Raw genomic sequence first — 22,168 nt, 5'->3', positions numbered from 1 at the left:
TTTGTGTTATTTCAAACTAATAACTTCTAAAATAGAAATTATTGTAAAAGTGAGTAAAATATTAAAAGTAAAATGTAAAAAATACTAAAAGTAAAAATTTAAAAATATTAACAGTGAGTAAAAAAGTTCATTATTGATAAAGAAGAAAGTTCATGGTATATTAAGTAAAAAAGCAGTTTATGAAACAGTATAAACAAAATAATCTTGTGTAAAGAGAGTATATATATTTAAAACATGGAGCCCAGTACAGCAGCTCATGCTTACAGTCCCAGCACTGCTTATTTTTATTATTCTTGTTTAAAAAAAATTTTTTAAGAGCGTCTTGCTCTATCACCCAGGCTGGAGTGCAGTGGCACCATCATAGCTTACTGCAGCCTCAAACTCCAATCCCAGTGCTTTGGGAGACTGAGGCAGGTGGACTGCTTGAGGCCAGGAGTTCAAGACCAGCCTGGGCAAGAGAGCATGACCCTGTCTCTAAAAACAAACAAGCAAACAAAAATGTCTACGTACATATACGAATATACCTAGATAAAAGTGCAGGTACATAGAATAATGTTCATAAAGGTTCTAAGTGGTGAGACTGTAGTTGATAATTATTTTAAGCTTTGCTATATTTAAGTTTCTATATAAATAGGTACTTTTTTTATAATTAGAAAAATAACAAAAAAAATTTTTAAAGAAAGATCTATGAGGCTTGCCCCTTATCTTCATCTAAAACCCAAAAGGTAATATACTAGAACAGTGTGAAGCTCTCTTTTGCATCTATGTTACAATGCAGTATTTCCTGAAGCCCTAGAATACACGAGGGTCTACACCAGACACTGGGAATGCTATGCTGAGAAAAACAGACAAAGTTCCTGCCCTCATGAAGCTTATATTTAAGTTGAAAGACTCCTCCCTGACCTTTCTAACCCAGAAGAGCGACCGATTTTAGACAAAGATGAGCAAATTTGCTAGACAAAGACCATTCTCAAAGTAGTTCGGTCTTAGAGAACTCAGAAATAGTCCTTGGACATACAATATCTGTATCAATGTTGTAAAAGCAGAGATAGAAAGAACTAAGACAAGCCTTGCCTCCTTCAAACCAACCATGGCAGGCATTCTAGAAACAACCTGCATACAGAAGGACATTTCTAGTTCCCACAGCTGACTGTGTGTTTTCTCCTCTGCAAACACATATGTGATATCTGAACACAGCCTGAACTTTCCCACAGCAGGACGCCTTCTATTTCTCAGCTTGGAACCCACAAGCTTTTATCCCTCTACTGAAAATTCCCTCAAGTAAGAAGATTATCCAGCTTTCTTACTATAATTTGATTACAAAAATACATATTGACTTCTCCCTGCCCTAACTTACACAGGTTACATCACTCTCTCCATTCTTTAGCAGAGAGAAATTCTTCCATATGACATTTGTTTCCATAAATCACTCATGTCTCAATGCAGTTTTATTTGAGCAGCTTTTTAAAGGAGATATTAAGATCTGGGGATGTACTCAAGATGTTTTAACAATTAGAAAATAAATTCTGCAGCGTGAAATCCAAAGGACTGAGCAATAAAGGTGGTAGGAATAAAAATATCGAAAATAACAAAATGAGGCCAGACGCAGTGGCTCACGCCTATAATTCCAGCACTATGGGAGGCCAAGGCGGGTGGATCACCTGAGGTCAAGAGTTCGAGACTAGCCTGGCCAACATGGCGAAACCCTGTCGCTACTAAAAATACAAAAATTAGCTGGGTGTGGTGGCAGGCGCCTGTAATCCCAGCTACTTGGGAGGCTGAGGCAGGAGAATCACTTGAACCCAGGAGACAGAGGTTGTGGTGAGCTGAGATCGCACCACTGCACTCCAGACTGGGTGACAGCGTGAGACTCCATCTCAAAATAAAATAAAATAAAACAAAATGAGCAGTAGTCAAGTACTCACTCTAATGGAAGGAAGTTCCAGTTTTGCTTATTTCACCTGCACTGTGTAAAGAACACATGCCCTGCCAGGTGCTTAGGAAAACCCATACCTCATCTCTAGGTAGGGTTTGAAACACTTTTTCCCTGAATAAGAATGAGTGTAGAGAGAGACTCTCCCTCCTTGTGGGTCCTGCTAGGCGGCAGGCTACATATAGGGTAAATACAGAGATGGCATCCCTAGGAAACATGAGGAAAAGAGGTGAGGAGGAGAAGGCTATCAGCAAAGGAAGTCTCGCGGGGTGATGCTACCAAGACGCTGCAAGCCAGCTGAAGGTTAACAGGTAAAACCTACAGTTTCCTCCTTGGTTTTTACTACATTCAAGAACTTAAACATCTGCGGTTTTAACCGGAATTTCTTAGAATGTTTGAGCAAATCAACCTTAAACCAAGTTTACAGATAAAGAAACTGAGGTGCAGAAAGGGTGTCTGATTAACCTGAAGCTGCACAACTTCTAAGTTTTTGCACTGGGACCATGACCCAAGGTAAGGTTTCTTTCCAATAAATTTCTTAGCGGTTTTCCATGAGAATTCTGGATAAAGACAAACTGCCTGCTAATTCTGCAAGTCCAGGTTAGGTGCTGCACATGATACTTTGCTAACCATAAAATTGGCCATGAATCTTCTAATAGGCAAAGTTGGACTAACAAGATGATGTTTACAGTTATAGAAATGTATTCATTTTTTCAAATATTTAAAAATGTTCACTTAAGATAGGCTTTCTTAAAACTTAGCAATTAGCCTTCAGATCAAAAATATTCCCTGTAATAAAGTTACCATATTTTTGCAGCTTCTCATATAAATCTGGAGTGCGATACACCAGAGCAGCAAAGGTGGCGTTCACAGCTTGATCAATAGTGGAACCAGCAACTATATCTGTCTTTGGGGCCTGTTTTCTACATGCCTGTATAAATCCTTTGAAAAGTTCTGAATATGGCCCACAGAAGTTCTGAGCAGGCTCTGACTGGGCAAAATCAAGAAGAAAATGGCGGCAGGGGTCGTCAGGAATGTTCTTAACCTGGAAACAGAAAATAAGCCCATCACATTTAACACATTCATTCAAAAATAAAATTTATTGAGCAAACTACTAGGCCAAAGCAGAAGTATAAAACAGAGTGAACACTCTCCAGAAGTTTACATCTATTTTTAGGAAGACCAGACAGAGAGTTGAGTTAAAACAAGATAAACATAAATAAAACAGTAAAAGCAATAAAACTAGCATTCCCATAAAGCAAAAGATTATCAAGTGCCAAATGCCTAGAAGGGATACCCAATGCTGAGAGTTCAAAGGAGAGAGATCCTGGCAGGTTAAAGGAGTTAGGAAAAGCCTCCTGGAGGATATGGACTTTGGATTGGACCCTGAAGGACTGGCAGATTCGGCCCTGATAAGCATAACCATTAGCAGAGGTTACGAGTCAGTGGGGAGACTGACCTGGCCTGAAGTCTCAGCTGGGGAGTGATGGGAACTAGAGTCAGAGAGGTAAGGTGAAAGGAGACTGCAGAGAGCCTTGACTGTCACATTGAGGAGTTAGACTTCACCCTGTGGGCAACGGGGAGCCATTAACGGTGCTGGGCAGTGGAATGACAAGATAAAGCAGTGATTATCAAAAAAACTTGGTAGGTACCAATGTCATAAGGCAGGTGCGAATGAGGGCCTGGATAAAGATGCAGACAGAGGAAAGGACAGAGATGAACAGTATGAGGAAGAATCCACAGGACCTGCAAGCTGACTGGACGGAATGGGGAGACAGGTGAGGACAGGGCATGCTAGGGAGCAGTGGCTTCAGGGCTGGGAAGACAGTGACAATCACAGAAGTCACCAGTCTTTGGTTTTACACCTCTGAGTGATGGGGACTCAGGACACTTCAATGGGAATGCCTCACAGGAAACAGGAACTGGGAGCGGGGAGAAGAGTCAGACCTGGATACTGATATTAGGAATTAGTGCCGCAACGTGACAGAAGACAGTAGGGAGGACGAAGTCTTGGGCTGTGGGAAGGGAGGAAAGCCTGAATAGAGCCTGCCCTTTAGGGAAGGAGGAATACAAGAAGTCAGTGCAGGAGGCAGGTGGGCAGTGAGATGTAAGAGAAGACAGTGGACTAGCACGGATCCAAAGAAGACAGGGTCTGAAGGAGCCAAGTTGAACAGAGGCAAGGAGAACAGGAGCTGAGCAGGAGCCCTGGATTTGGCCCTTAACTACTGAATAACGTGGGGCAGGGCAGGGAGGGAAAGGAAGAAAAGTAGAATAGAGAAATAGAGGGAAGAAGGGGTGAAAAATAGAGACAGGGCAAACTTTGTAGTTTTAAAATATTATACACCTAAATCATGAGCTGTGAGTCTATGCTGAACAAAAGGTATAGCACAAATCATTCCTCTAAAGCCAGACTCAGCAGGCGCTAGAAGTACACTCAGTTGTTTGTCTGCTATCTCCATCAACAGAGATTTACTGTGCGCCTCTTCCATGTCACCCAAGTCATGCAGTCAGTATTTCTCAGCACCTATTGTGCACTGGCCCCTGTGGGTCACAGTGGAATTCACAAGTTAACAAGGTATAGTTTCTGGCCTCAAGAAGCTAACTGCTTCATGGGGACAGGAAGACAGAATCACTAGTGTTTACAACATAAAATAATAAATACTTATAGGCAGTTTCCAGTGTAAATAGAAAGAGAATAGAAGAGTAAGTACCTCCTTACTGTCCTGGTGTGGGTGGGTGGGCCAACTTGCTTCTAATTCCAACTCTGGGCAAATCTGATGCCTGAAGACAGGTTTCCACAGAGGGGAGTTTAGGACTAATGCCATTTTTGCCTGAGGTATTGCCATGTTACTTCCCAACTCTAGAAAGAGATGACGTAAGAGAGTTCTATTTTTGCCTTAATATATTGAGAATCTTTGAAAAAAAAAAAAAAAAAAAAAAGGTTTTAAAAAATGGGTAGAAAGAAAAGGTTTAAAAAAATCAAAACTTAGAGAAAATTCACCCACATACCAGAATGCAATTGTGATACTCTGTAAACACATATCACAGATTAAGCTAAACCAGCAAGTCCTGAAATACTGTTGTTCTGTGGAACAACAGTACAAGAACTTCAGCTACAAGGTACCTTTGAAATGACTAATCTGTTTACAGTAAGCTGAAAACAGGATATGAACCATCTCTGGCATATAACACGAGGCCATTCAGGAACATTTAATTATGGAAAAACATCCACAATTTGTAAACTTAATTCTGTAGCAAATAACAAACATCCAGCACTGATGTGTTTAAAATAGGCACAGAGAAAGAACAGGTGGAAATAAAAACGCTAATAGTTATTTCTTTCTGTCTTGCAGAAATATGAAAAAAAAATTAGTTACTTCTCAGCATCACGATTAAGGATGATCCTATTCTCCTTTGTTTCTTTCCATTACATAATTTTTCTATGATGTTTTACTTCTAAAATTGGAAAAACTCAAGAAATGGTTAAGAAATAAAATACAGTAGAAAGTTTTATTCTATAATTCTTGTTCCTTGGAATAATTAAATAAATAACTAAAGTGAACAAATTTTTCTCCTTTTTCCTTTTTTTCCAAGAGATAGATACTCTGTTACCCAGACTAGAGTACAGCAGTGTGATCACAGCTCAGTGCAGCCTCCAACTCCTGGGCTCAAGTGATCCTCCTGCCTCAGCCTCCCAAGTAGCTGAGACAAAAGGCACATGCCACCACACCTAGCTAATTTTTAATTTTTTTTGTAAAGATAGGGGTCTCACTATGCTGCCCAGGCTGGTTTTGAACACCTGGGATCAAGAAATCCTCCCACCTTGGCCTCCTAAAGTGCTGGGATTCCCAGCATGAGCCACCTCACTCAGCCCTGAACAAATAACTTTAAAACAAAATCCATATTCACATATCTACATATATTTACATAAATATTCACATATTTAAAGGACATGCAATTAACTTATTCTATATTCCTGCCTTCTGGATGAACTATACCTATAACTACTTACAAAACAAGGAAGATAGTGTTGCCCAAAAAACCTGCTATCCTCCATAGACACAGAACCGATGGCATCCTTTGTGCTATGTTCCAAAGTTTAAGGCAAAAAGCTTCGTGACAATGGTGTCGGGTGGACACTTTGTTCTTCTGGTTTAAGGGAAACTGAAAGGGAATGTTATTGATCCCCAGCCATTAGGTGGAGACGACCTACCAAACAGCAAGCATGCACCTTGCACTTCATGTGGGTGTTAAGAAGGGAAGGAACACGGATGTGGACTTACGATGTGCAGACTTGAGTGCCATGCACTGGGATGCTAGGCGTCCCATGAGCCGGGAGACAAGGAGTTGTAAATCCAGCCCCCAAGACACGGCAACATCGGGCAGGCCATAGGCAGTGACAGTGAATTTGTAGCCCCATTCGTTGTGACTGCTGTCAGAGTGAAAGAGGAACTGCAACCGAGGACCGGCCTTGAAGGTCACTTTCTAGAGACAGACAGAAGTCATGTGGTCAAACCGATTAGAGGAGTGTTTCCGAAATAAACATGCTGTTCATGACTAGAAACATCTTTAGTTTAAAATTGATCTCTAGTACCACATGTCCAAAACTATTAATGGAGAAATGTACAGAGGGGTGACGGAAACAGCAAATTCACAACCGGACCCCATGAAGAAGGAGAGCTGGCAGAACCCTGCTGCTGAGCTTTCGACACCTTGTGTGACCGTCTGTCTACTGCCTGCTCGGCCAGTGGTCACATTTCCATGCCTCTGCTCCCGCCAACATCACTGACCGTGGAGAGAAGGTCAACAGTCTGAGGCAGCACTGACCTCCAGCCCAAAAGCTCAAGCAGATCTACCTGGGAGGCAGACTCTCGGCGGTCACCCAGGTCTGGGCTACCCCCTAGACCCACCAGCCCTTCCTGCTATGGATGAAAGCTCTCACTCTAGACACTGTCTGCTGCAACTACTCCACTCTGCCACTGCAGTGCCAAACAAAGCAGCTATCAACAAGACATAAACAGGCAGGGCTGTGTGCCAAAAAATTAACACAAAACAAGTGACAGACTGATATAAATCCTTCCTTTCCCAGAAGTGTCACATAAATGCCTCCCTTCGAAGACCATACCTCTACTGCCCCCTGAAGGCTGACAAAAGGAAAGCATTGGTGCAGAAGCAGGTTCCTCTTCTGGGCCTCTCACTCACCTTGGGCCACTTGTCAGTGCCAACTTTTGTGTCGTAGCGTGTTTTCCGACCTCTAGCGTCAGTAAATTCCAGATAATCATACCTGCGACAGCATAATCTCTATTACCTTCCTTCTCACATTTTTGACCTATTATTTCTTGGGGGAGAAAGAACATGTAGGTCTTACCTTTTTTCAGTTTCACACCTCTCATCAAATTCCACCTCAAAATAGGTTGCTCCTGGGCTCACAAAGACGGATACCTCATGGCAGTTATTTTCATAGTTGTGGGCAGATTCCTTAGTCCACGTATGTAACACCACAGGCTGCTCCTGTTGCCAGGTCTCAACATCCAGCTATGAAAACAGATGAGCCGGGAGGAAAAAAGGTTCTCATCACTCTACACGCAGCCACACGCAGCAGACTGTTTCTCTATCAGTGCTCCAGGCAGATGCACAAACCATCACGCAGGCTCGAAGACGTACCTGACATGCCCATCTTCACCGACAGATCCACACACATCCATCATTCGGCAGAGCAGAAGTGCTTTTACTAGACTACCTTTAACTACAACAGAACTACTTCTTACAAATCACTACCAGTGTGAATTTCCAGCAGAAAAAGCACTGAATTAGGAGTTTAGAGACCTCACATTCCTACTTGGGACACTGGCAGATCTGGACCCACTCTCCGTTCCTCCCCCTGCTTTTTTTGTTTTTTTACCTATTAAATATCAATATCGTTTCTACTATCACAGAGTTGTTGTGAAACTCATATGAGACAGTGATTAAACATTACATATGCAAAATTAGGTAAAGGAGAAATTTCTTCTAAAGATAAAACCTTCTAATTTGCCTTTCAACATACATTTTCTCTTTTAGACTTCAATTTGGTTGTTCACTTACATGGTATTTATATAACTTCATAAACTACAAAATGATGAGATTCATCTCTACAGCTTTTTCTCTGTGTCTCCTTTCTAATGCTGACCATGCCAGATCAACCCGGACTGGCATTACTCTTGTTGGCAGGACCGCTGGTAAAATACAGGGAGCCTTCCAGAGGCCACTCAGCTGTGTCTGTGTGCAGTCAGCAGTCAGAGAGAACGCAGGGCAGGCTCAAGTGCTGACTCCAGTTACCTTAGTCAGTCCTCCTTCGGGGTCACCACAGAGCTTCTTCAACAGTCCTGTGAGGGCACTGAACTCTCTCAAGAGCGTGCAGTGTGAGATGTCTAAAGTGCAGAAGTCCAGCAGGAAGATAACCTACCAGAAGATGGATGAAGTACTTAGTGTCCACCTCAGGCTACGCCTGGGGACGCAGATCCCCAGCCCCCTTCAGGCTCATTACAAATAACTGCCCCTTTTTCTTACCAGTTGACGAGCTGCCATTGAAAAGACGGAATTACATAATCTTTCTACTATGGTTTTTCCACTATATTGTGACAAAAGGGATTCCAAGATCACTCTCATGCTTGCCAGAAACTGTCCCACATCTACCAAAACAAAGAAATTAATTAATATTTTATATAGCAGAAATATCACATGCATGGACAAAGACAAAGAGGACTACAGAAGCTGTGGAGGAGACTCCACAGCAAAGACCGCAGGCCATGAAGTGTCACCCTGATGCATTCCTCTGGGAGGAAGGAGCAGTGCGAATTTCAGAAAAAGACTGCTCTGAATGGGATGTTGTGTTTTTGTCTCTTTTGATGAAGTGGAAGGGCATTTCTGGAAATGAAGTTTCATGGTTGATTAACCCAGCTGTCAGCCTCTCCTTTTCCTTCTGTTTACAAGGGGCCATGCATGAGGTATACCAGTCTAACAGGCCAACCTCTAGGTGGCAGGACCCAACATAAGTGTTTTCGTCACAGCTGCTGGGACCAAGTTTGATGGTACTGAACTTTCACATATAATTTGTTGGTACCTGTTGGGTTTCATATAATTTTCTGTGAGTTTACAGAACATGAATCTAATTTTTCTCAGTAATTAGCCAAGGTCACAGGAATGTTCATACACCTTAGATTTTTAAAATTTAAGACTTTCATTTTTAGATGATTAAAACAGGCATAGACTCTCCTAAGGAGTGAGACATCATGTAAAAGTGCTGTATGATTGCAGAAGCAATGTTTAGGCTGTGAAACGATCTAATTCTGCAATAAAAATACTTAGGCATACCATCACATTCAGACAGGAAACTCTGGACAAAAAGACATGCTGTAGAATTCTATTTTAATTAGACCAACCAGTCCAAGAATGTGAATTGTAATAAAGAAAGCCATATGCACAGTCAATGCATGAGTTACTAAAGAAGAGAACACGCTCAGAGTCAAAACCCAAATGCCCATCTGTTTCCATGTTGAAACTCACATTTTTCAATAAGGTCCACGGCAATATCTTTGGCTCCAGAGTCCGTGCTCTTCAGCTGCAGGTAGCACCAGGATAGCAGGCTGCCCTGGACGGACCAGAACAGGGAGAAGAGCACAGAGCCAGCCTCCCCTGGGGCCCCACTGAGCATTAACAGCTCACACTACAAGGGAGGAGACAAATAGAAAGTGTCCATGACAAGGCCATTCACAGAGCATAGCCAAGGGCATTTTCTAGAGCAGCAGCTGCCACCAGCAAAAACATTCTATGGTTATGGGGAACAGTCATGAAACAGCTTTCAACCCAGCAGTGACCAAGAAAGATGCTATTATGAAAACGCCCCTCTTTCTCTCCAGCTTTTTGGAACCTTTACAAATGTTTTTACTCCACATGGCATCTCCTTTTGCCACCTCAGGAACCTTGCCCCACTGGGTAGCTCTTCGGGCAGCTCTCCTTTCTCTTATATCTTAAAATCCCCTTTCTCTGGCTCCTTCCCTCAAGCCTTCAGTCAAATCTCTCCCATCTTAAAAAAACAATTATTTGTGTCTCTATGGCTTTCTAACCATCATCTTTGTTGACAAGGGTTTCTTTGAAGAGTTATCTGGCCTCTAGAGATAAACTCTTGCACATAAGAACCACAAGGTATAAAGAAACTAAAATAAATAAAACGGAACTACAAGGTCTGCTTCTGTCATGGGATTAACTGCCCCAGGCCGGACCTCAACAATCCCTCCAAAGTAAGATGGATACATAAATTGTGCAATGTTCATAAAGAGAATATTGTGCACCAGTGAAAACAAACAGCAGCAAAAAAACAACATGGAAGAACCTCAAAAACACGAGTGAAAAAACAACACGGAAGACTGTACGCTGTATGATTCCATTGCAGGTAAAAACCAGGCAATACAGATGTGCCGTGTAGGAACAACCAGAAAGAAGAATAAGGAAACGGTGAACACAAACTTCAGAATGATGATTCCGTCTGGCAAGGAAGAGACGGAGCGAGCCATGAAAAGGCAAGTGGATGGAGGGGACTGGACATCAGAGATACTGGTCATAGCTAGTCCTTGTAAGAGACAGTTGTTTCTTTCAGCTGTCCATTACACATACTCTTTAAAAACGTTCCAGCACCTGGTCTGGTTGCGCTTTTCCTCTTCCTTCCCTTCTACTGCTTCTTGTGAAACTACTCTTCAAAGACATCAGTTACCACCTAGAGGACAAAGCCCCTCCACTTGACCTTGGAGACTGCTGACCACTGTCCCTCTTTAAACTCTCCCCGCTCAGGTCTGTGTCCCCTGAATTTTTTCCTGCCACTTCTTACTCTCCTGGCTGCCCCTTCTCTGCAGATATCTCTTAAGATGCCCGTGGGTGATGTGATGCCATTTACAGCTATGGCTTCAACTAGAAGCTGCTTGTCACTGACTGCAGAGTCTCCAGCACTGACTCATCTCCTGAGGCACAACCAGATCTCATCACCTGCAGCCCTACCAGAACCATGCGCCTGGCACGCTCAGAGTCTCTCCATCATCATTCTCCTCTTCAGATACCTACTCCTCCCCGTCTCATCACCAGCCTTCTGCACATGCCACTGCCTCCACATACAATGCCTCCATCCTCTTTTCTTGGTTAAATCCTACTCATGGTCTTGAACTGAGCTCCAGCATCACCTTCTCCAGAAAGCCTTTCCCCAGCTCCACTCCCCACCTCCACCAGACAGGGTCAGGTACGCACTTCCGTGTCCCTCGACCCCAGGCTCACTTTGATGGTGCTTGCTGCTTTGTTACAACTGCCTGATTACGTACTGGCTCCTCAAGACTGTGTTTGGTTATCACTGTAACCCCTGTAGCCTAGCACAGGGCCTAGCACACCTCAGGCATTCAGTGGGTCTTTGCTGAATTTAACAGATTCGTGAGAATTTCAGACTAGGTACACTTCTGATCACCTTTAAATTTTTTTTTCCTAATTGAACCCTAACTCTTTTGTATAACCATCAATGTCTTTTACTGAAGGAGAATTCAGGGAAACACATTAATAGCTGCATCTCTAGCAAGGAGGTTCTATGACACCTACAGCTTTTGTACCACAGGTACGTGAAAGAGAAGAAAAGACACATGTCTGATCTCCAAATGGTCTACGATTACAGGAAATTCTCTTGGGCAAATGCTATCTCATTACTCCACATACAACTTAAAATAAGTCTGGCCTACCTTACCTAGTGGAGACAGGACAAGACTCTGAGCCGAACAGCCCTGGTTTCAGTCCTGGCTCTACCAGGACTACCTACCCGCTCCGCACAGGCGGGCAGAATTGATGCCTGTGAGAACCAAGTGAGAAGGCTGAAGTTTTCTGCCCGATGGCACTGACGATGCAACCACAGAAGACAGACTGGTGAGGAAAGAACTTAGTTCAGGCTTCAGGGACCTGAGAAACAGGCAGAATGCAGACGAGTTCCAGAAGAAAGGGAAAGTATGGGAAATGGCAGAAATAAGGACGGAGATTAGAAGGAGCCACGGCTAACTGGGCTGAGAACACATACTGATGAGCAGTAGACTGAACTGAGTTTTTAAAGGAAGACTCAGAGATGGGCAGAAGAGTCTGGAAATATGCCAGAAGGTGGAAAGTAAGAGAAAATTAATCTGACGGCAAAAAATAGAGCAAAGTTTTTGATCAAAAACAAAGTTGAGGTTTATAAAGTCAATGTTACCTTGGATCTAAATTAATACTAGGTCTAAACAGCGGTCAGCCTAAGAGCAACCTTGGCAAATGAGAACCTAGGCAGCCTACTGAGGTCCCTATCAGTGAACTGGGGGATGCCTGCTGATGGCCTATCACACCAGGCAGCTGGGAATGAATGAAATCATGGCTCTAACAGCAACTCAAAAATAGTAAGGCACCCGCAAAAATGTAAGAGATTTAAAGACACTAAGTCCAGTCAAAAGATACAAGATAAGTTATCAGCCACAAAATAAGAGATGAGTTATCTTGACGTCCACATCATTAGATACCTGAAGGCTGTGGTTTGGATTAGTCTACCACCAAATCTCCTCTAACTCTCTGGTTCCCACATGTAGTCCAAGGAGGTAGTTCCTGGTCTCCTAGTGCAGGGTGCCATCACTTCAGAGTCTCTCAGCGTGATTAGAAAAATGCGGGTTCTTATGCCCTATTCCTAGGGATTCTGAATCAGTAACTTAGGGTGGGACAAAGAAATCTTAATTTCTATCAAATATCCCAAGTGACTGATCCATTTGGAACAAAAACTACATTTAAGAAAGAAAAATCCCTTATATTTCAAAAAAAGGCAAATTTAAAAAAATCATTAACACAGAAAAAAGATAACATACTTTCAGATTTGATTAGTCCACAAAATTGCTAAGAAATCTGAATTTTTTTTTTTTTTTTTTGAGATAGAGTTTCGCTCCTGTTGCCCAGGCTAGAGTGCAATGGAGCGACCTTGGCTCACAGTAACCTCCACCTCTCAGGTTCAAGTGATTCTCTTGCTTCAGCCTCCCAAGTAGCTGGGATTACAGGCATGTGCCACCACGCCTGGCTCATTTTGCATTTTTAGTAGAGATGGGGTTTCTCCATGCTGGTCAGGCTGGTCTCGAACTTCCAAAGTCAGGTGATCCACCTGCCTTGGCCTCCCAAAGTGCCGGGATTACAGGCGTGAGGCCCTGCGTCCAGCCCTGAATGTCTTCTTTTTAATTTTTTTTTTTTTTAGAGACAGTGGTGTGGGGGGTTTCTCTATGTTGTCCAGGCCGGAGTGCAGTGGCTATTCACAGGCTCAATCCCACTACTGATCAGCACAGGAGTTTTGACCTGTTCCGTTTCCAACCTGGGCCAGTTCACCCCTCCTTAGGCAGCCTGGTGGTCCCCCGCTCCCAGGAGGTCACCATATTGATGCTGAACTTAGTGCGGACACCTGATCGGCATAGTGCACTACAGCCCAGAACTCCTGGACTCAAGTGATCCTCCAGCCTCAGCCTCCCTAGTAGCTGGGTCTACAGGCACATGCCACCGCGCCCCGCTGAGCTGAATTTCTTCTTTATCGTCAAAGTAGTTTTCCTGAAAGTTCACACCACTAACACACAACTATGTGTTGGGTTCACTGACAATCACTACAAGGGGTACAAGGGGACCTGATACAAATCCACTCCTCTTTTTCCACAGGAAGTGTTACCGTGCACTTCTGTGTTTTTATTGTTTGCTCACTACCAAGAACAGTAAGTGTGATCTCACTCATTTGCAAGGACTGGCTGGGAAACCTTTTTGATCAGTTGTAAGGATCAATAACAAACTATATTCATGCCAGGCACAGTGTCTCATATCTGTAATTCCAGTACTTTGGGAGGCCAAAGTGGAGGATTTCTTGAACCTAGGAGTCCAAGACCAGCCTGGGCAACATAGAGAGACCCTGTCTCTACAAATAACTTAAAAATTAGCTGGGCATGGTGCCTTTGGTCCCATCTACTTGAGAGACTGAGTTGGGAGGACTGCTTGAGCCTGGGAAGCAGAAGGGGCAGTGAGCTGGGATTGTGCCACTGCACCCCAGCCTGGGTGACAGAGCAAGACCCTGTCTCAGAAAAAAAACCAACAACAGAAAAAAACACAACAAAGTACGTTCATACTGCAGAGGCAAAGAGGGGCACAAGAGACTGCCGCATCATGTGCTCCCAAAAGCATGAGGCAGGGAAAACAGGGTGGCGGCCATCAGATACCTCTCGAGCAGCAACAGATAGGAGAGTGTTCATGACTGCCAGAACTTCACTGATGTTCATGTTGGCCAGGTCGTTCTTCTCAGGTAAAAGCAAAAGGCCGCCTGGATCCTTGTCACTGAAAGGATACAAACTATCGTGACACCTGGCTTCAGGAGAAAGATTTCATACTGTCTTACAAGATTCCAAAAAAGAATGCAGAAAGATTTCAATGTCAGTTCCTCCAGACAGGAGGAGTCTGGGTCAGGAACACAGGCTGTGGAGCCAGCTGGGACTATGCCTCTGTCTGTGCACATGTCCTTCATTAGCACACACTCACAAATCCTCCAGTCCTAGAAGAGATCCTGAGGTATGGAGCTGATGAATAAATCACCTTGGCCACCGAAGAGAAATACACCTAATCTCAGGACTGCTAGCTTGAAAGTCCTGGCTAAACGTTCCTTGTGTCTTCAGATGTTCTCACAGGACAGCCCCAGACCCTTTCAGCATCCTTGCTACTGGATTCTGAGCCCTCTAAGTCTGGGAGCCACACCAGGTAGAGTCTGACCTGCAGGCAGCTGCTCAGGATATTGGCTCCCTTCCTTCAAGAGTCTATCCCCTCTAGTAATGAAGCCTACAGGCCCATTTAGCTTCTCTGGTACTTAAAACATGCAAAAACCTCTAAGTTCTCCCTCCCAGCACACGTCCCTCTACAAACTATCATTCCGTGCTTCTGCAGCTGGCTTTAATGTAGACACAAATACAGGACCCTAAATTCATTTGGCTTCAGTTTTAGTTGCTAAACATCACTTGGAAACTGAAGTGTTCAAAAAGACCCTCAACGGCTCGATTTTAAACTGTCTTAAAACGGATGGGAACTGGATCGGGCTGTCAACAAGATTATTATTTTACCACTATTTGGGTCACTTTTACCACTATTTGGCCCAGCTTTCTAGCTGAGCAGAAGGAAGTACTTCTCCGACAGCATATGGAAGGAAGGGCGAGCTCAAGAAAACAACTTTGCAAAGATTTCGGTTAATTGACGATGAAAAACCATCAACTTACCTAAAATACGTGCACAGTGAACGGAAAGTGAGCTGCAGGGACTGCTTGTGCTCCTGCTCGGTGACATTCTTCTAGAAAACCAGAAACTGTACATTCAGAAAATCTATTCCATGACATTCCAGAGACCTAGAGCAGCAACGAAATATCACCACCTGGCCGAGCGCGGCGGCTCATGCCTGAAATCCCAGTACTTGGGGAGGCCAAAACAGGCAGATCCCGAGGTCAGGAAATCAAGACCATCCTGGCCAGCATGGCAAAAACTATCTCTACTAAAAATATAAAAATCAGCTGGGGGTGGTGATGTGCGACTGTAGTCCCAGCTACTCAGGAGGCTGAGGCAGGAGAATCACTTGAACTAGAGAGGCAGAGGTTGCAGCGAGGTGACAGAGCGAGGCTCCATCTCAAAAAAAAAAAGTATCACCACCCGCTGCTCCCAAAAATGAGGAAAGCTAGGGTCAGGAGACTACCTCACAGCACTCAACTAAAACCTGGTCAAGTGCTAAGAGGAAGCCATCTAAACACAAGGTGGCTGGTTCACTTTCTTCACTGCCAAAGTCAACACAAGGTTCAGGTTTCCTACTTAGGAAAATGACCTCAAAAAGATACATCTTTTTTTTTTTGAGACGGAGTCTTGCTCTGTCACCCAGGCTGGAGTGCAGTGGCATGATCTCGGCTCACTGCAACCTCCACCTCCCAGGTTCTTGCAATTCTCCTGCCTCAACCTCCCAAGTAGCTGGGACCATGGGTGCATGCTGCCACACCCGGCTAATTTTTGGTATTTTAGTAAAGAGGGGTTTCACCATGTTGCCCAGGCTGGTCTCAAACTCCTGAGCTCTGGCAATCCGCACCCCTCGGCCTCCCAAAGTGCTGGGATTACAGGTGTGAGCCACCGCGCCTGGCTGACACATGCTGATATATGCTTTTTACCATTGGACATGCCATCCCCAGAGTAATAGTATCTCCTGAGGGTACGGTATCGGAAGACACTGAGGAGGTACCTGATGGAGAGAGAATCACTTAGCACTATATAAAAGGTTGGCTGTGCTATTTAACTTCTCAGCATGAGAAGACACCAATGTCATTCAACAAGTCGTGTGTCCTGTTTCTATTTTCTGTGTAGGAAACGTGCTAGGAAAATAATCATTTGCTCAGCTACCTGGTAAATGCTTGCACCAAACAAGCAGGATGGAGACCCACCCACCTACCAGTGATGCTGTCAAAGGTTATATAACTCACAATGTGAGAAGTGATTCCTCAAGCTGATATGCAAATTTTATATATAGCTGGAATATTATACAAACAAATATCCTTCCTCTTGTCTGAAACCTTCCTCAATCTCTTAGCCTCAACAGGATTTTCCTCTTGCATATGGAAGCAGTTTTTGCTTTTGGCAGGTGTCTCCAATTAGACTGCAGCCTTTTGCCATCAGGGACCACATTTTCCGCTTCTTTCATTCCCCCTCTTATTTACACATCCCAGTCTGCATCCCACAGACCACTTTCCTTATGTTTGCTCATTGGTTGTTGTAGTAGAAATGCCTTTTTAAAATGCTGTATCTAGTTTTCTTTGTCAAATTCTTTTAAATAATTCTATTAGTTGCCTGACTACACAGACATTAAAAAAAATCTATAATCATCTCCAAACAAAGAAATATTTGTTTTATTCTTTCCGATCATTATTTTTAACACTTCTTTTCCAAGTCCTACAGCACTAGCTAGGCTCTCCAACACAACATCAAAGAGAAGCAATGAGTGGGCACCCTTGTCTTAGTTTCCATTGTGAAAGGGATACTTCCAGTAACCCACCATCAAATACACGGCTTACTATAGGTTCTGGATACACACCCTTCACCAGATTAAAGGAGTTTCCTTCTATTTCAGTTTGCTAAAGAAACCATATTGTTTCATTGTTTTAATCATTAGAATTTCATATTATTAAATATTTTTTTCTGCATTTAGTGATACATTTCTTTTCCTCTCTGATTTCATTTACAGATTCTCTACTGCTGAACCTTCACTGAATTTCCAGAGTAAATCCAACTTGGCCATAATTTTGTTTGTATGTTGTTGGACTGGTAAATTAATATTTCATTAGGGTTCTTCTATGTTCATAAGCAAGACTGGCCCATAATTTTGCTTTCTTGTACACATTTCTCTAATTTATCCCCTTGGTATACACATGTTTCCTACATTTTACCATCATGGTAACACAGCAACCTCTAAAGTTCCTCTACCTAGGTGTTTTTGATGTGGCCTAGAGAGAAAAATTGTTTTGTTTTACATTATCATTAATATTTTTTCATGTATCATATTCATTTTCATATAGAAATACTTCCTTCAGAATCAAAAACCTGGATCTTTGTATAGGATATTGCATTTGGTAACACAGTGCTTATAAATACCAAAAGCATTTTTCACCCCCAGTACTAAGGTCTGAATAACACGAAGAAGTGATTTAGGATAGTGACAAGAACCATTTAGGACTAAAACTTGGTGACAATGGCCAGGTGAGTGGCTCATGCCTGTAGTCCCAGCACTTTAAGAAGCTAAAGTGGGTGGATCACTTGAGCCTTGGGCTTCAAGACCAGCCTGGGCAATATGGCAACACCCATCTCTACAAAAACTACAAAAATTAGTTAGGCAGCACCTGTAGACCCAGCTACTTGGGAGGCTCAGGTGGGAGAACTGCTTGAGCCCGGGAGGTCAAGAACCCAGTAAGCTGTGATGGTACCACTGCATTCCAGCCTGGGCAACAGAGCAAGAACCTATCTCAAAAAAAAAAAAAAAAGAACGTGGTATTATTTTTACAGATATTTACTAAAATATTTATGAATAAAATGTCAGCAATTTGCTTTGAACTCATAATGGGCAGGGGGGAAAGGAGGAAAGCGGGGGTGAGGTACGTTGTAGATAAAACAAGGTTATCCTGAGTTTGTAACTGTTGAAGCTAAGTGACAGGTTTATTTGGGGGATGGGGGCATTCACTATACTATTTAGTTGGCTTTGGTATTTGTTTTGAATTTCCCTATAATAAAAAGTTAAAATGTTAAAAAGAAAGTATGATTGCAGGCAAGTCATAAAGATGAAGGAGACTACACTGTCACTTTGTGAGACATCAGATTATGAAATACAGATTGGGAATATCTGTCATCCCACTTCGAGTGGAGTGCCATGTCCTTAGAAATCTGTCCCACACAAAGCTCTGCATATAATATTAATAAACATAAGGGAAGTTGCAACAGACAATATATTCAGAGATTACAAAGCCTAACAAATTTCATCCTCACAGACTTCAGAAACTGAATCCAGACTCTTAGTTAATAATTACCATCATGGTGAAGAGATGGTTCCGTCGGGTCTGCCGATTCGGAAAGAAGATGGCAGCCCCGTTGAGAAGGGTATTCCTGACTTCTTCTTTTAATATCTCCATGGGTACAGAGTCTCCATCCACCCTGTCTACCACTGATAAAACAAACAACGGAATCAGCTTTCATACATTCCATCTATTCACGTATACAGCTGCGGGAACAAGCCTATAAATTCACTACTCTCCATTTTGTACTTAATAACAGAGCAAAGAAATATTTCTGTACAGGCCAGGCAGTATTAAAAAATTACTATTTTTTGCTTATATTTAACTAAAACAGAGACTGTATGTAGCAGTTTTTATGTCATTACTTCCCCATCCTTTTGAGACATAGTTTGGCAAAGCCTTAAATACAACTTCAGATGGCCATGAGTTTCATCCTCAGCTTATCATTACTATCTCTCCCCCTATCTATCAGCCTCATCTCAGTAACTCAGTGGAAGTTAAGGCTCCATATAGTGCGACAGTAATGACTCTCAACATAACATAGCTATAGATCTGAAACCAGGAGGAAGAGAAGTCAGTCGAGGAAGGAATAGATCCTGAACTCAAACTAGTAACTCCAAAGAGCATCAGGGGAAACACTCATTTCTGACTCGCATCATCATAGGACACCCTTATTCTCTACAGAAAGAGGCCCCCAGGCTACCTACGCAGGCTTGTATTAAAGAAAAAACCCAAATCCCTACCATCACACAAGTGTGTGTACAGCTCCTTGGCAGCCTCTACTCCTTTAGGGCTCTGGGTTGGAGCCTTTTCCTTCTCAGAAGCAGCCAGTACATCTCCCTGCAGCACGGAGAAGCAGCTCTGGAGGAGCTGCAGAAGCAGGGTTTGGGCAGAGACACATTCTTCCCTTGGGCTACAGAAAGACAAAAAATATCAGAGAGCAAAAGGGCAAGTTGCATTTACTCTCCAAAGCCATACAGCTGTCTACAAAGGACTTTCCTCTAGGCATCAGGCTTGGTGAAAATAATGCCAACTGAGAGGAAGAAGGGTGGACCAGAAAGAACACTGTACTAGAAGTCTGAAAACAGACCCCACTGATTCTGTCCACTGTGGGGAAGGAGGCTCATGTGTGATCCTGTTTCTTCATCTGTAAAATGAGGACAGTACTGTAATACTTGACCTGCTTACAACTGCCTAAATAGAATATTTTATAGAAATCTGAGGTGTTATTTTCAATAATAACCAAATCTTTCAAATCACAACCATAAACACTGGTAGGAAGTAAAGAAAAAATTCAGAAAAAAAATCACCCTCTAATAGTAAAACTCTTGTTTTCAGTTTATACGATTATCACCTTATAACAAATTCTGACTTACTTTTGCTTTAATTTACTGTAAAAATTCCAGAAGATCTGCAAATCAAGACCCGCAAAGTCCAGAAAAGATTTATATTTTAAGCCACTTTCCTTCTGCTGCACCTAAAAAATTATAAAGATCAGAAAAAAGAAAATTGAAAAATGCATTTAGAGAAATACTATAATGTCTCATTTACTTCTCATTGTAAAGGGATGAGGTGTCTCTACATGAGTGAGATTTTCATATTACTGATACTTACTCTTAGCTACAAAAAAGTTTGCTAACAACTATTTTTGGTTTGAAACTTTCTAAAATATATGTGTGTGTTACATGTACATATGTGTGTACGTAAGTGTATAAACACACAAACACACGCACACCCATGAACGCTCCTGACTTCCTAACACAGCACATAAGCCAGTCTTTCCTGGATGATCACTGTCCAGGACTTATGACAATACATTGAACCCTTCCCCACATGTGGGCTGAAAGGAATCAACTCTTCTGCAAGCATGCCTGTTATTTCCAGGCATCTCCTAACTTGCTCTTTCCTACTGTGATAGAAGGTCTGAATAACAAAGACAAAACAAACCTTATATAAATGAGTCACTGGCCTCTGAATATGCCCTGAAGCAGAATGAAGATCAAGAGCGACACTTGTACATTACACGTGAGAGGGCTCCACTCAACTCCTGAGGCTATGGTGATGGCTCTAAGAACCTTCCTTTGGGTGAGTTGTCACTGTGTTTTATTTATTTTTGAAAGTCAGTTTCAAAAAAGTCAGAAATCAAAAAATCACTTTTGATTTCAAATCCTGACATTACTTTAGTATTTTCAGTAAATAATGAGAATTCACCTAGATTTCAGCCGTAATTCTTCTAGGACTTAAAGAAAATGCAAATCCCATGAACGTGTTTGTTTGTTTCCCTGTGGCATCGACAGCCAGGGATCTTGAGGCTGTGTCTACAGGTCTACTCCGGGAGCAGTCACAGCAACGGCCACAAGCCACTCAGTGCCTCGCTGACTGATGCCAAGGATCCCCAACATCTCGCTTCCCTCAGCTTCTGAATGTCCGGGCAGCAGCACAATGCCTGTCCGACTGGCTCTGGCAGGGGCAGGTTTTATCAGCGGGTGTTCATGTCTCTCAATACCGTCACTCGTTTTTCCTAAGGGAATGCAGTCTAACAACTGAGGGAGCCCTACCAGGTCATGGGCGAGCTGCTGGATAAACTGAAGGGTCTTGAGGAGCAGCGTGGCCCCACACACACTCTCCTCTGTGTCCTTTCTGCAGTGTGCACAGGTGACGCTCTGTTCTGCTTCTGCTCTTGCAGGCCGGAGGTACCCACTGATGCTCAAGCCTTGCACTCCCAGGCGCTCTGCTGACTCCTGACGGGTACAGAGGAACTTCACCATCAAATACTGGAAAAGACAAGACAGACTTCAAGAGAAGAACTCAGACTCCATGAATACTGATAAAAGAGGGAAGGTCTTCCTATGACTTTCCTAATTTATGAGGGAACACTATGCTCAGAACTAGGGACACAAACTTTAAGTCCAGCATTTACAGTAACAGAAAAAAAGACAATACGAATGCTGAATCGAGTTGGGTTTGGGTCAAGATCACAGTAGGGGAAATAGCATCATAACTCCCTCTTTGAGGCAAAAACAGGAAAAGAGAGCATGAATAAAAGTATGTTTGCTCTGTGGCAATCATTTTGAAAAAAAAAATCAGATACATGATGAAAACAGACAATGGCCAACACCTCAAAGCCCCCAAATGATACATGAACCCCCATGCTAGAAACCCAGGAAAACAGTCCTGTCTACTCAAATCTAAGCCCATTTTCCAAACCCGACTTCCATGCAAACTACCTGCTTCTTACAGTAAAAGTTCTTTGAAGGGCCTTTCAGAACACACTACTCAACTGCATAAATATTTACCGAGCACCTACTATTACATGCCCTTAAGAGAGTTCCTAATTCTCCTATGTGAGCCTGAGATTGACATCCAAGGTTTAGGAAAAAAATCAGTAGTCAAATAATGGCTGGTCCTTTCTATGGAAACATCTCTCTCTCAAGTTTATGTCTGTGTTCTCACTATTCCCTCGGCCCGAGAGGCCCTCCTCCACACACTGTAGCCTGGCTAGATGATGACTCAGTTGATCTCCAGCATTTGGCATCACACCACCTTTCCTGAGAGGCTTTCGAGTTAAATCTTTTTCCCCTGGGTGCCAACAGCCCTCTGTGTCTCCCTTTTCCATAGCTCATAT

At 42.9% G+C, this 22,168-nt stretch overlaps 1 protein-coding gene across 2 annotated transcripts in view; it reads right to left on the bottom strand.

Moving 5' to 3' along the window:
* ZZEF1 (zinc finger ZZ-type and EF-hand domain containing 1) overlaps nt 1-22,168 on the bottom strand; it is a 132,671-nt gene that overhangs the window by 58,625 nt on the left and 51,878 nt on the right. The window contains exons 13-26 of one of the 2 annotated variants that reach the window (XM_017512181.2): nt 21,102-21,317; nt 19,920-20,020; nt 19,287-19,456; nt 18,559-18,692; nt 15,232-15,302; nt 14,191-14,305; nt 9,479-9,638; nt 8,483-8,604; nt 8,252-8,374; nt 7,302-7,468; nt 7,136-7,217; nt 6,217-6,418; nt 4,645-4,793; nt 2,738-2,978 (exon numbers count right to left, since the gene is read on the bottom strand). In XM_017512181.2, the coding sequence (XP_017367670.1) occupies nt 2,738-2,978; nt 4,645-4,793; nt 6,217-6,418; nt 7,136-7,217; nt 7,302-7,468; nt 8,252-8,374; nt 8,483-8,604; nt 9,479-9,638; nt 14,191-14,305; nt 15,232-15,302; nt 18,559-18,692; nt 19,287-19,456; nt 19,920-20,020; nt 21,102-21,317 (2,053 nt within the window). The remainder of the gene's footprint in view (nt 1-2,737; nt 2,979-4,644; nt 4,794-6,216; nt 6,419-7,135; nt 7,218-7,301; nt 7,469-8,251; nt 8,375-8,482; nt 8,605-9,478; nt 9,639-14,190; nt 14,306-15,231; nt 15,303-18,558; nt 18,693-19,286; nt 19,457-19,919; nt 20,021-21,101; nt 21,318-22,168) is intronic. The other variant, XM_037732700.1, reaches the window with a different exon arrangement.

The sequence above is a fragment of the Cebus imitator genome, unplaced genomic scaffold, assembly GCF_001604975.1.
Source record: "Cebus imitator isolate Cc_AM_T3 unplaced genomic scaffold, Cebus_imitator-1.0 Scaffold464, whole genome shotgun sequence".
In the NCBI taxonomy this organism is placed as follows: Eukaryota; Metazoa; Chordata; class Mammalia; order Primates; family Cebidae; genus Cebus; species Cebus imitator.
Note: the sequence above shows the minus strand (reverse complement) of the source record. Positions and strands in the feature narration are given on the sequence as shown.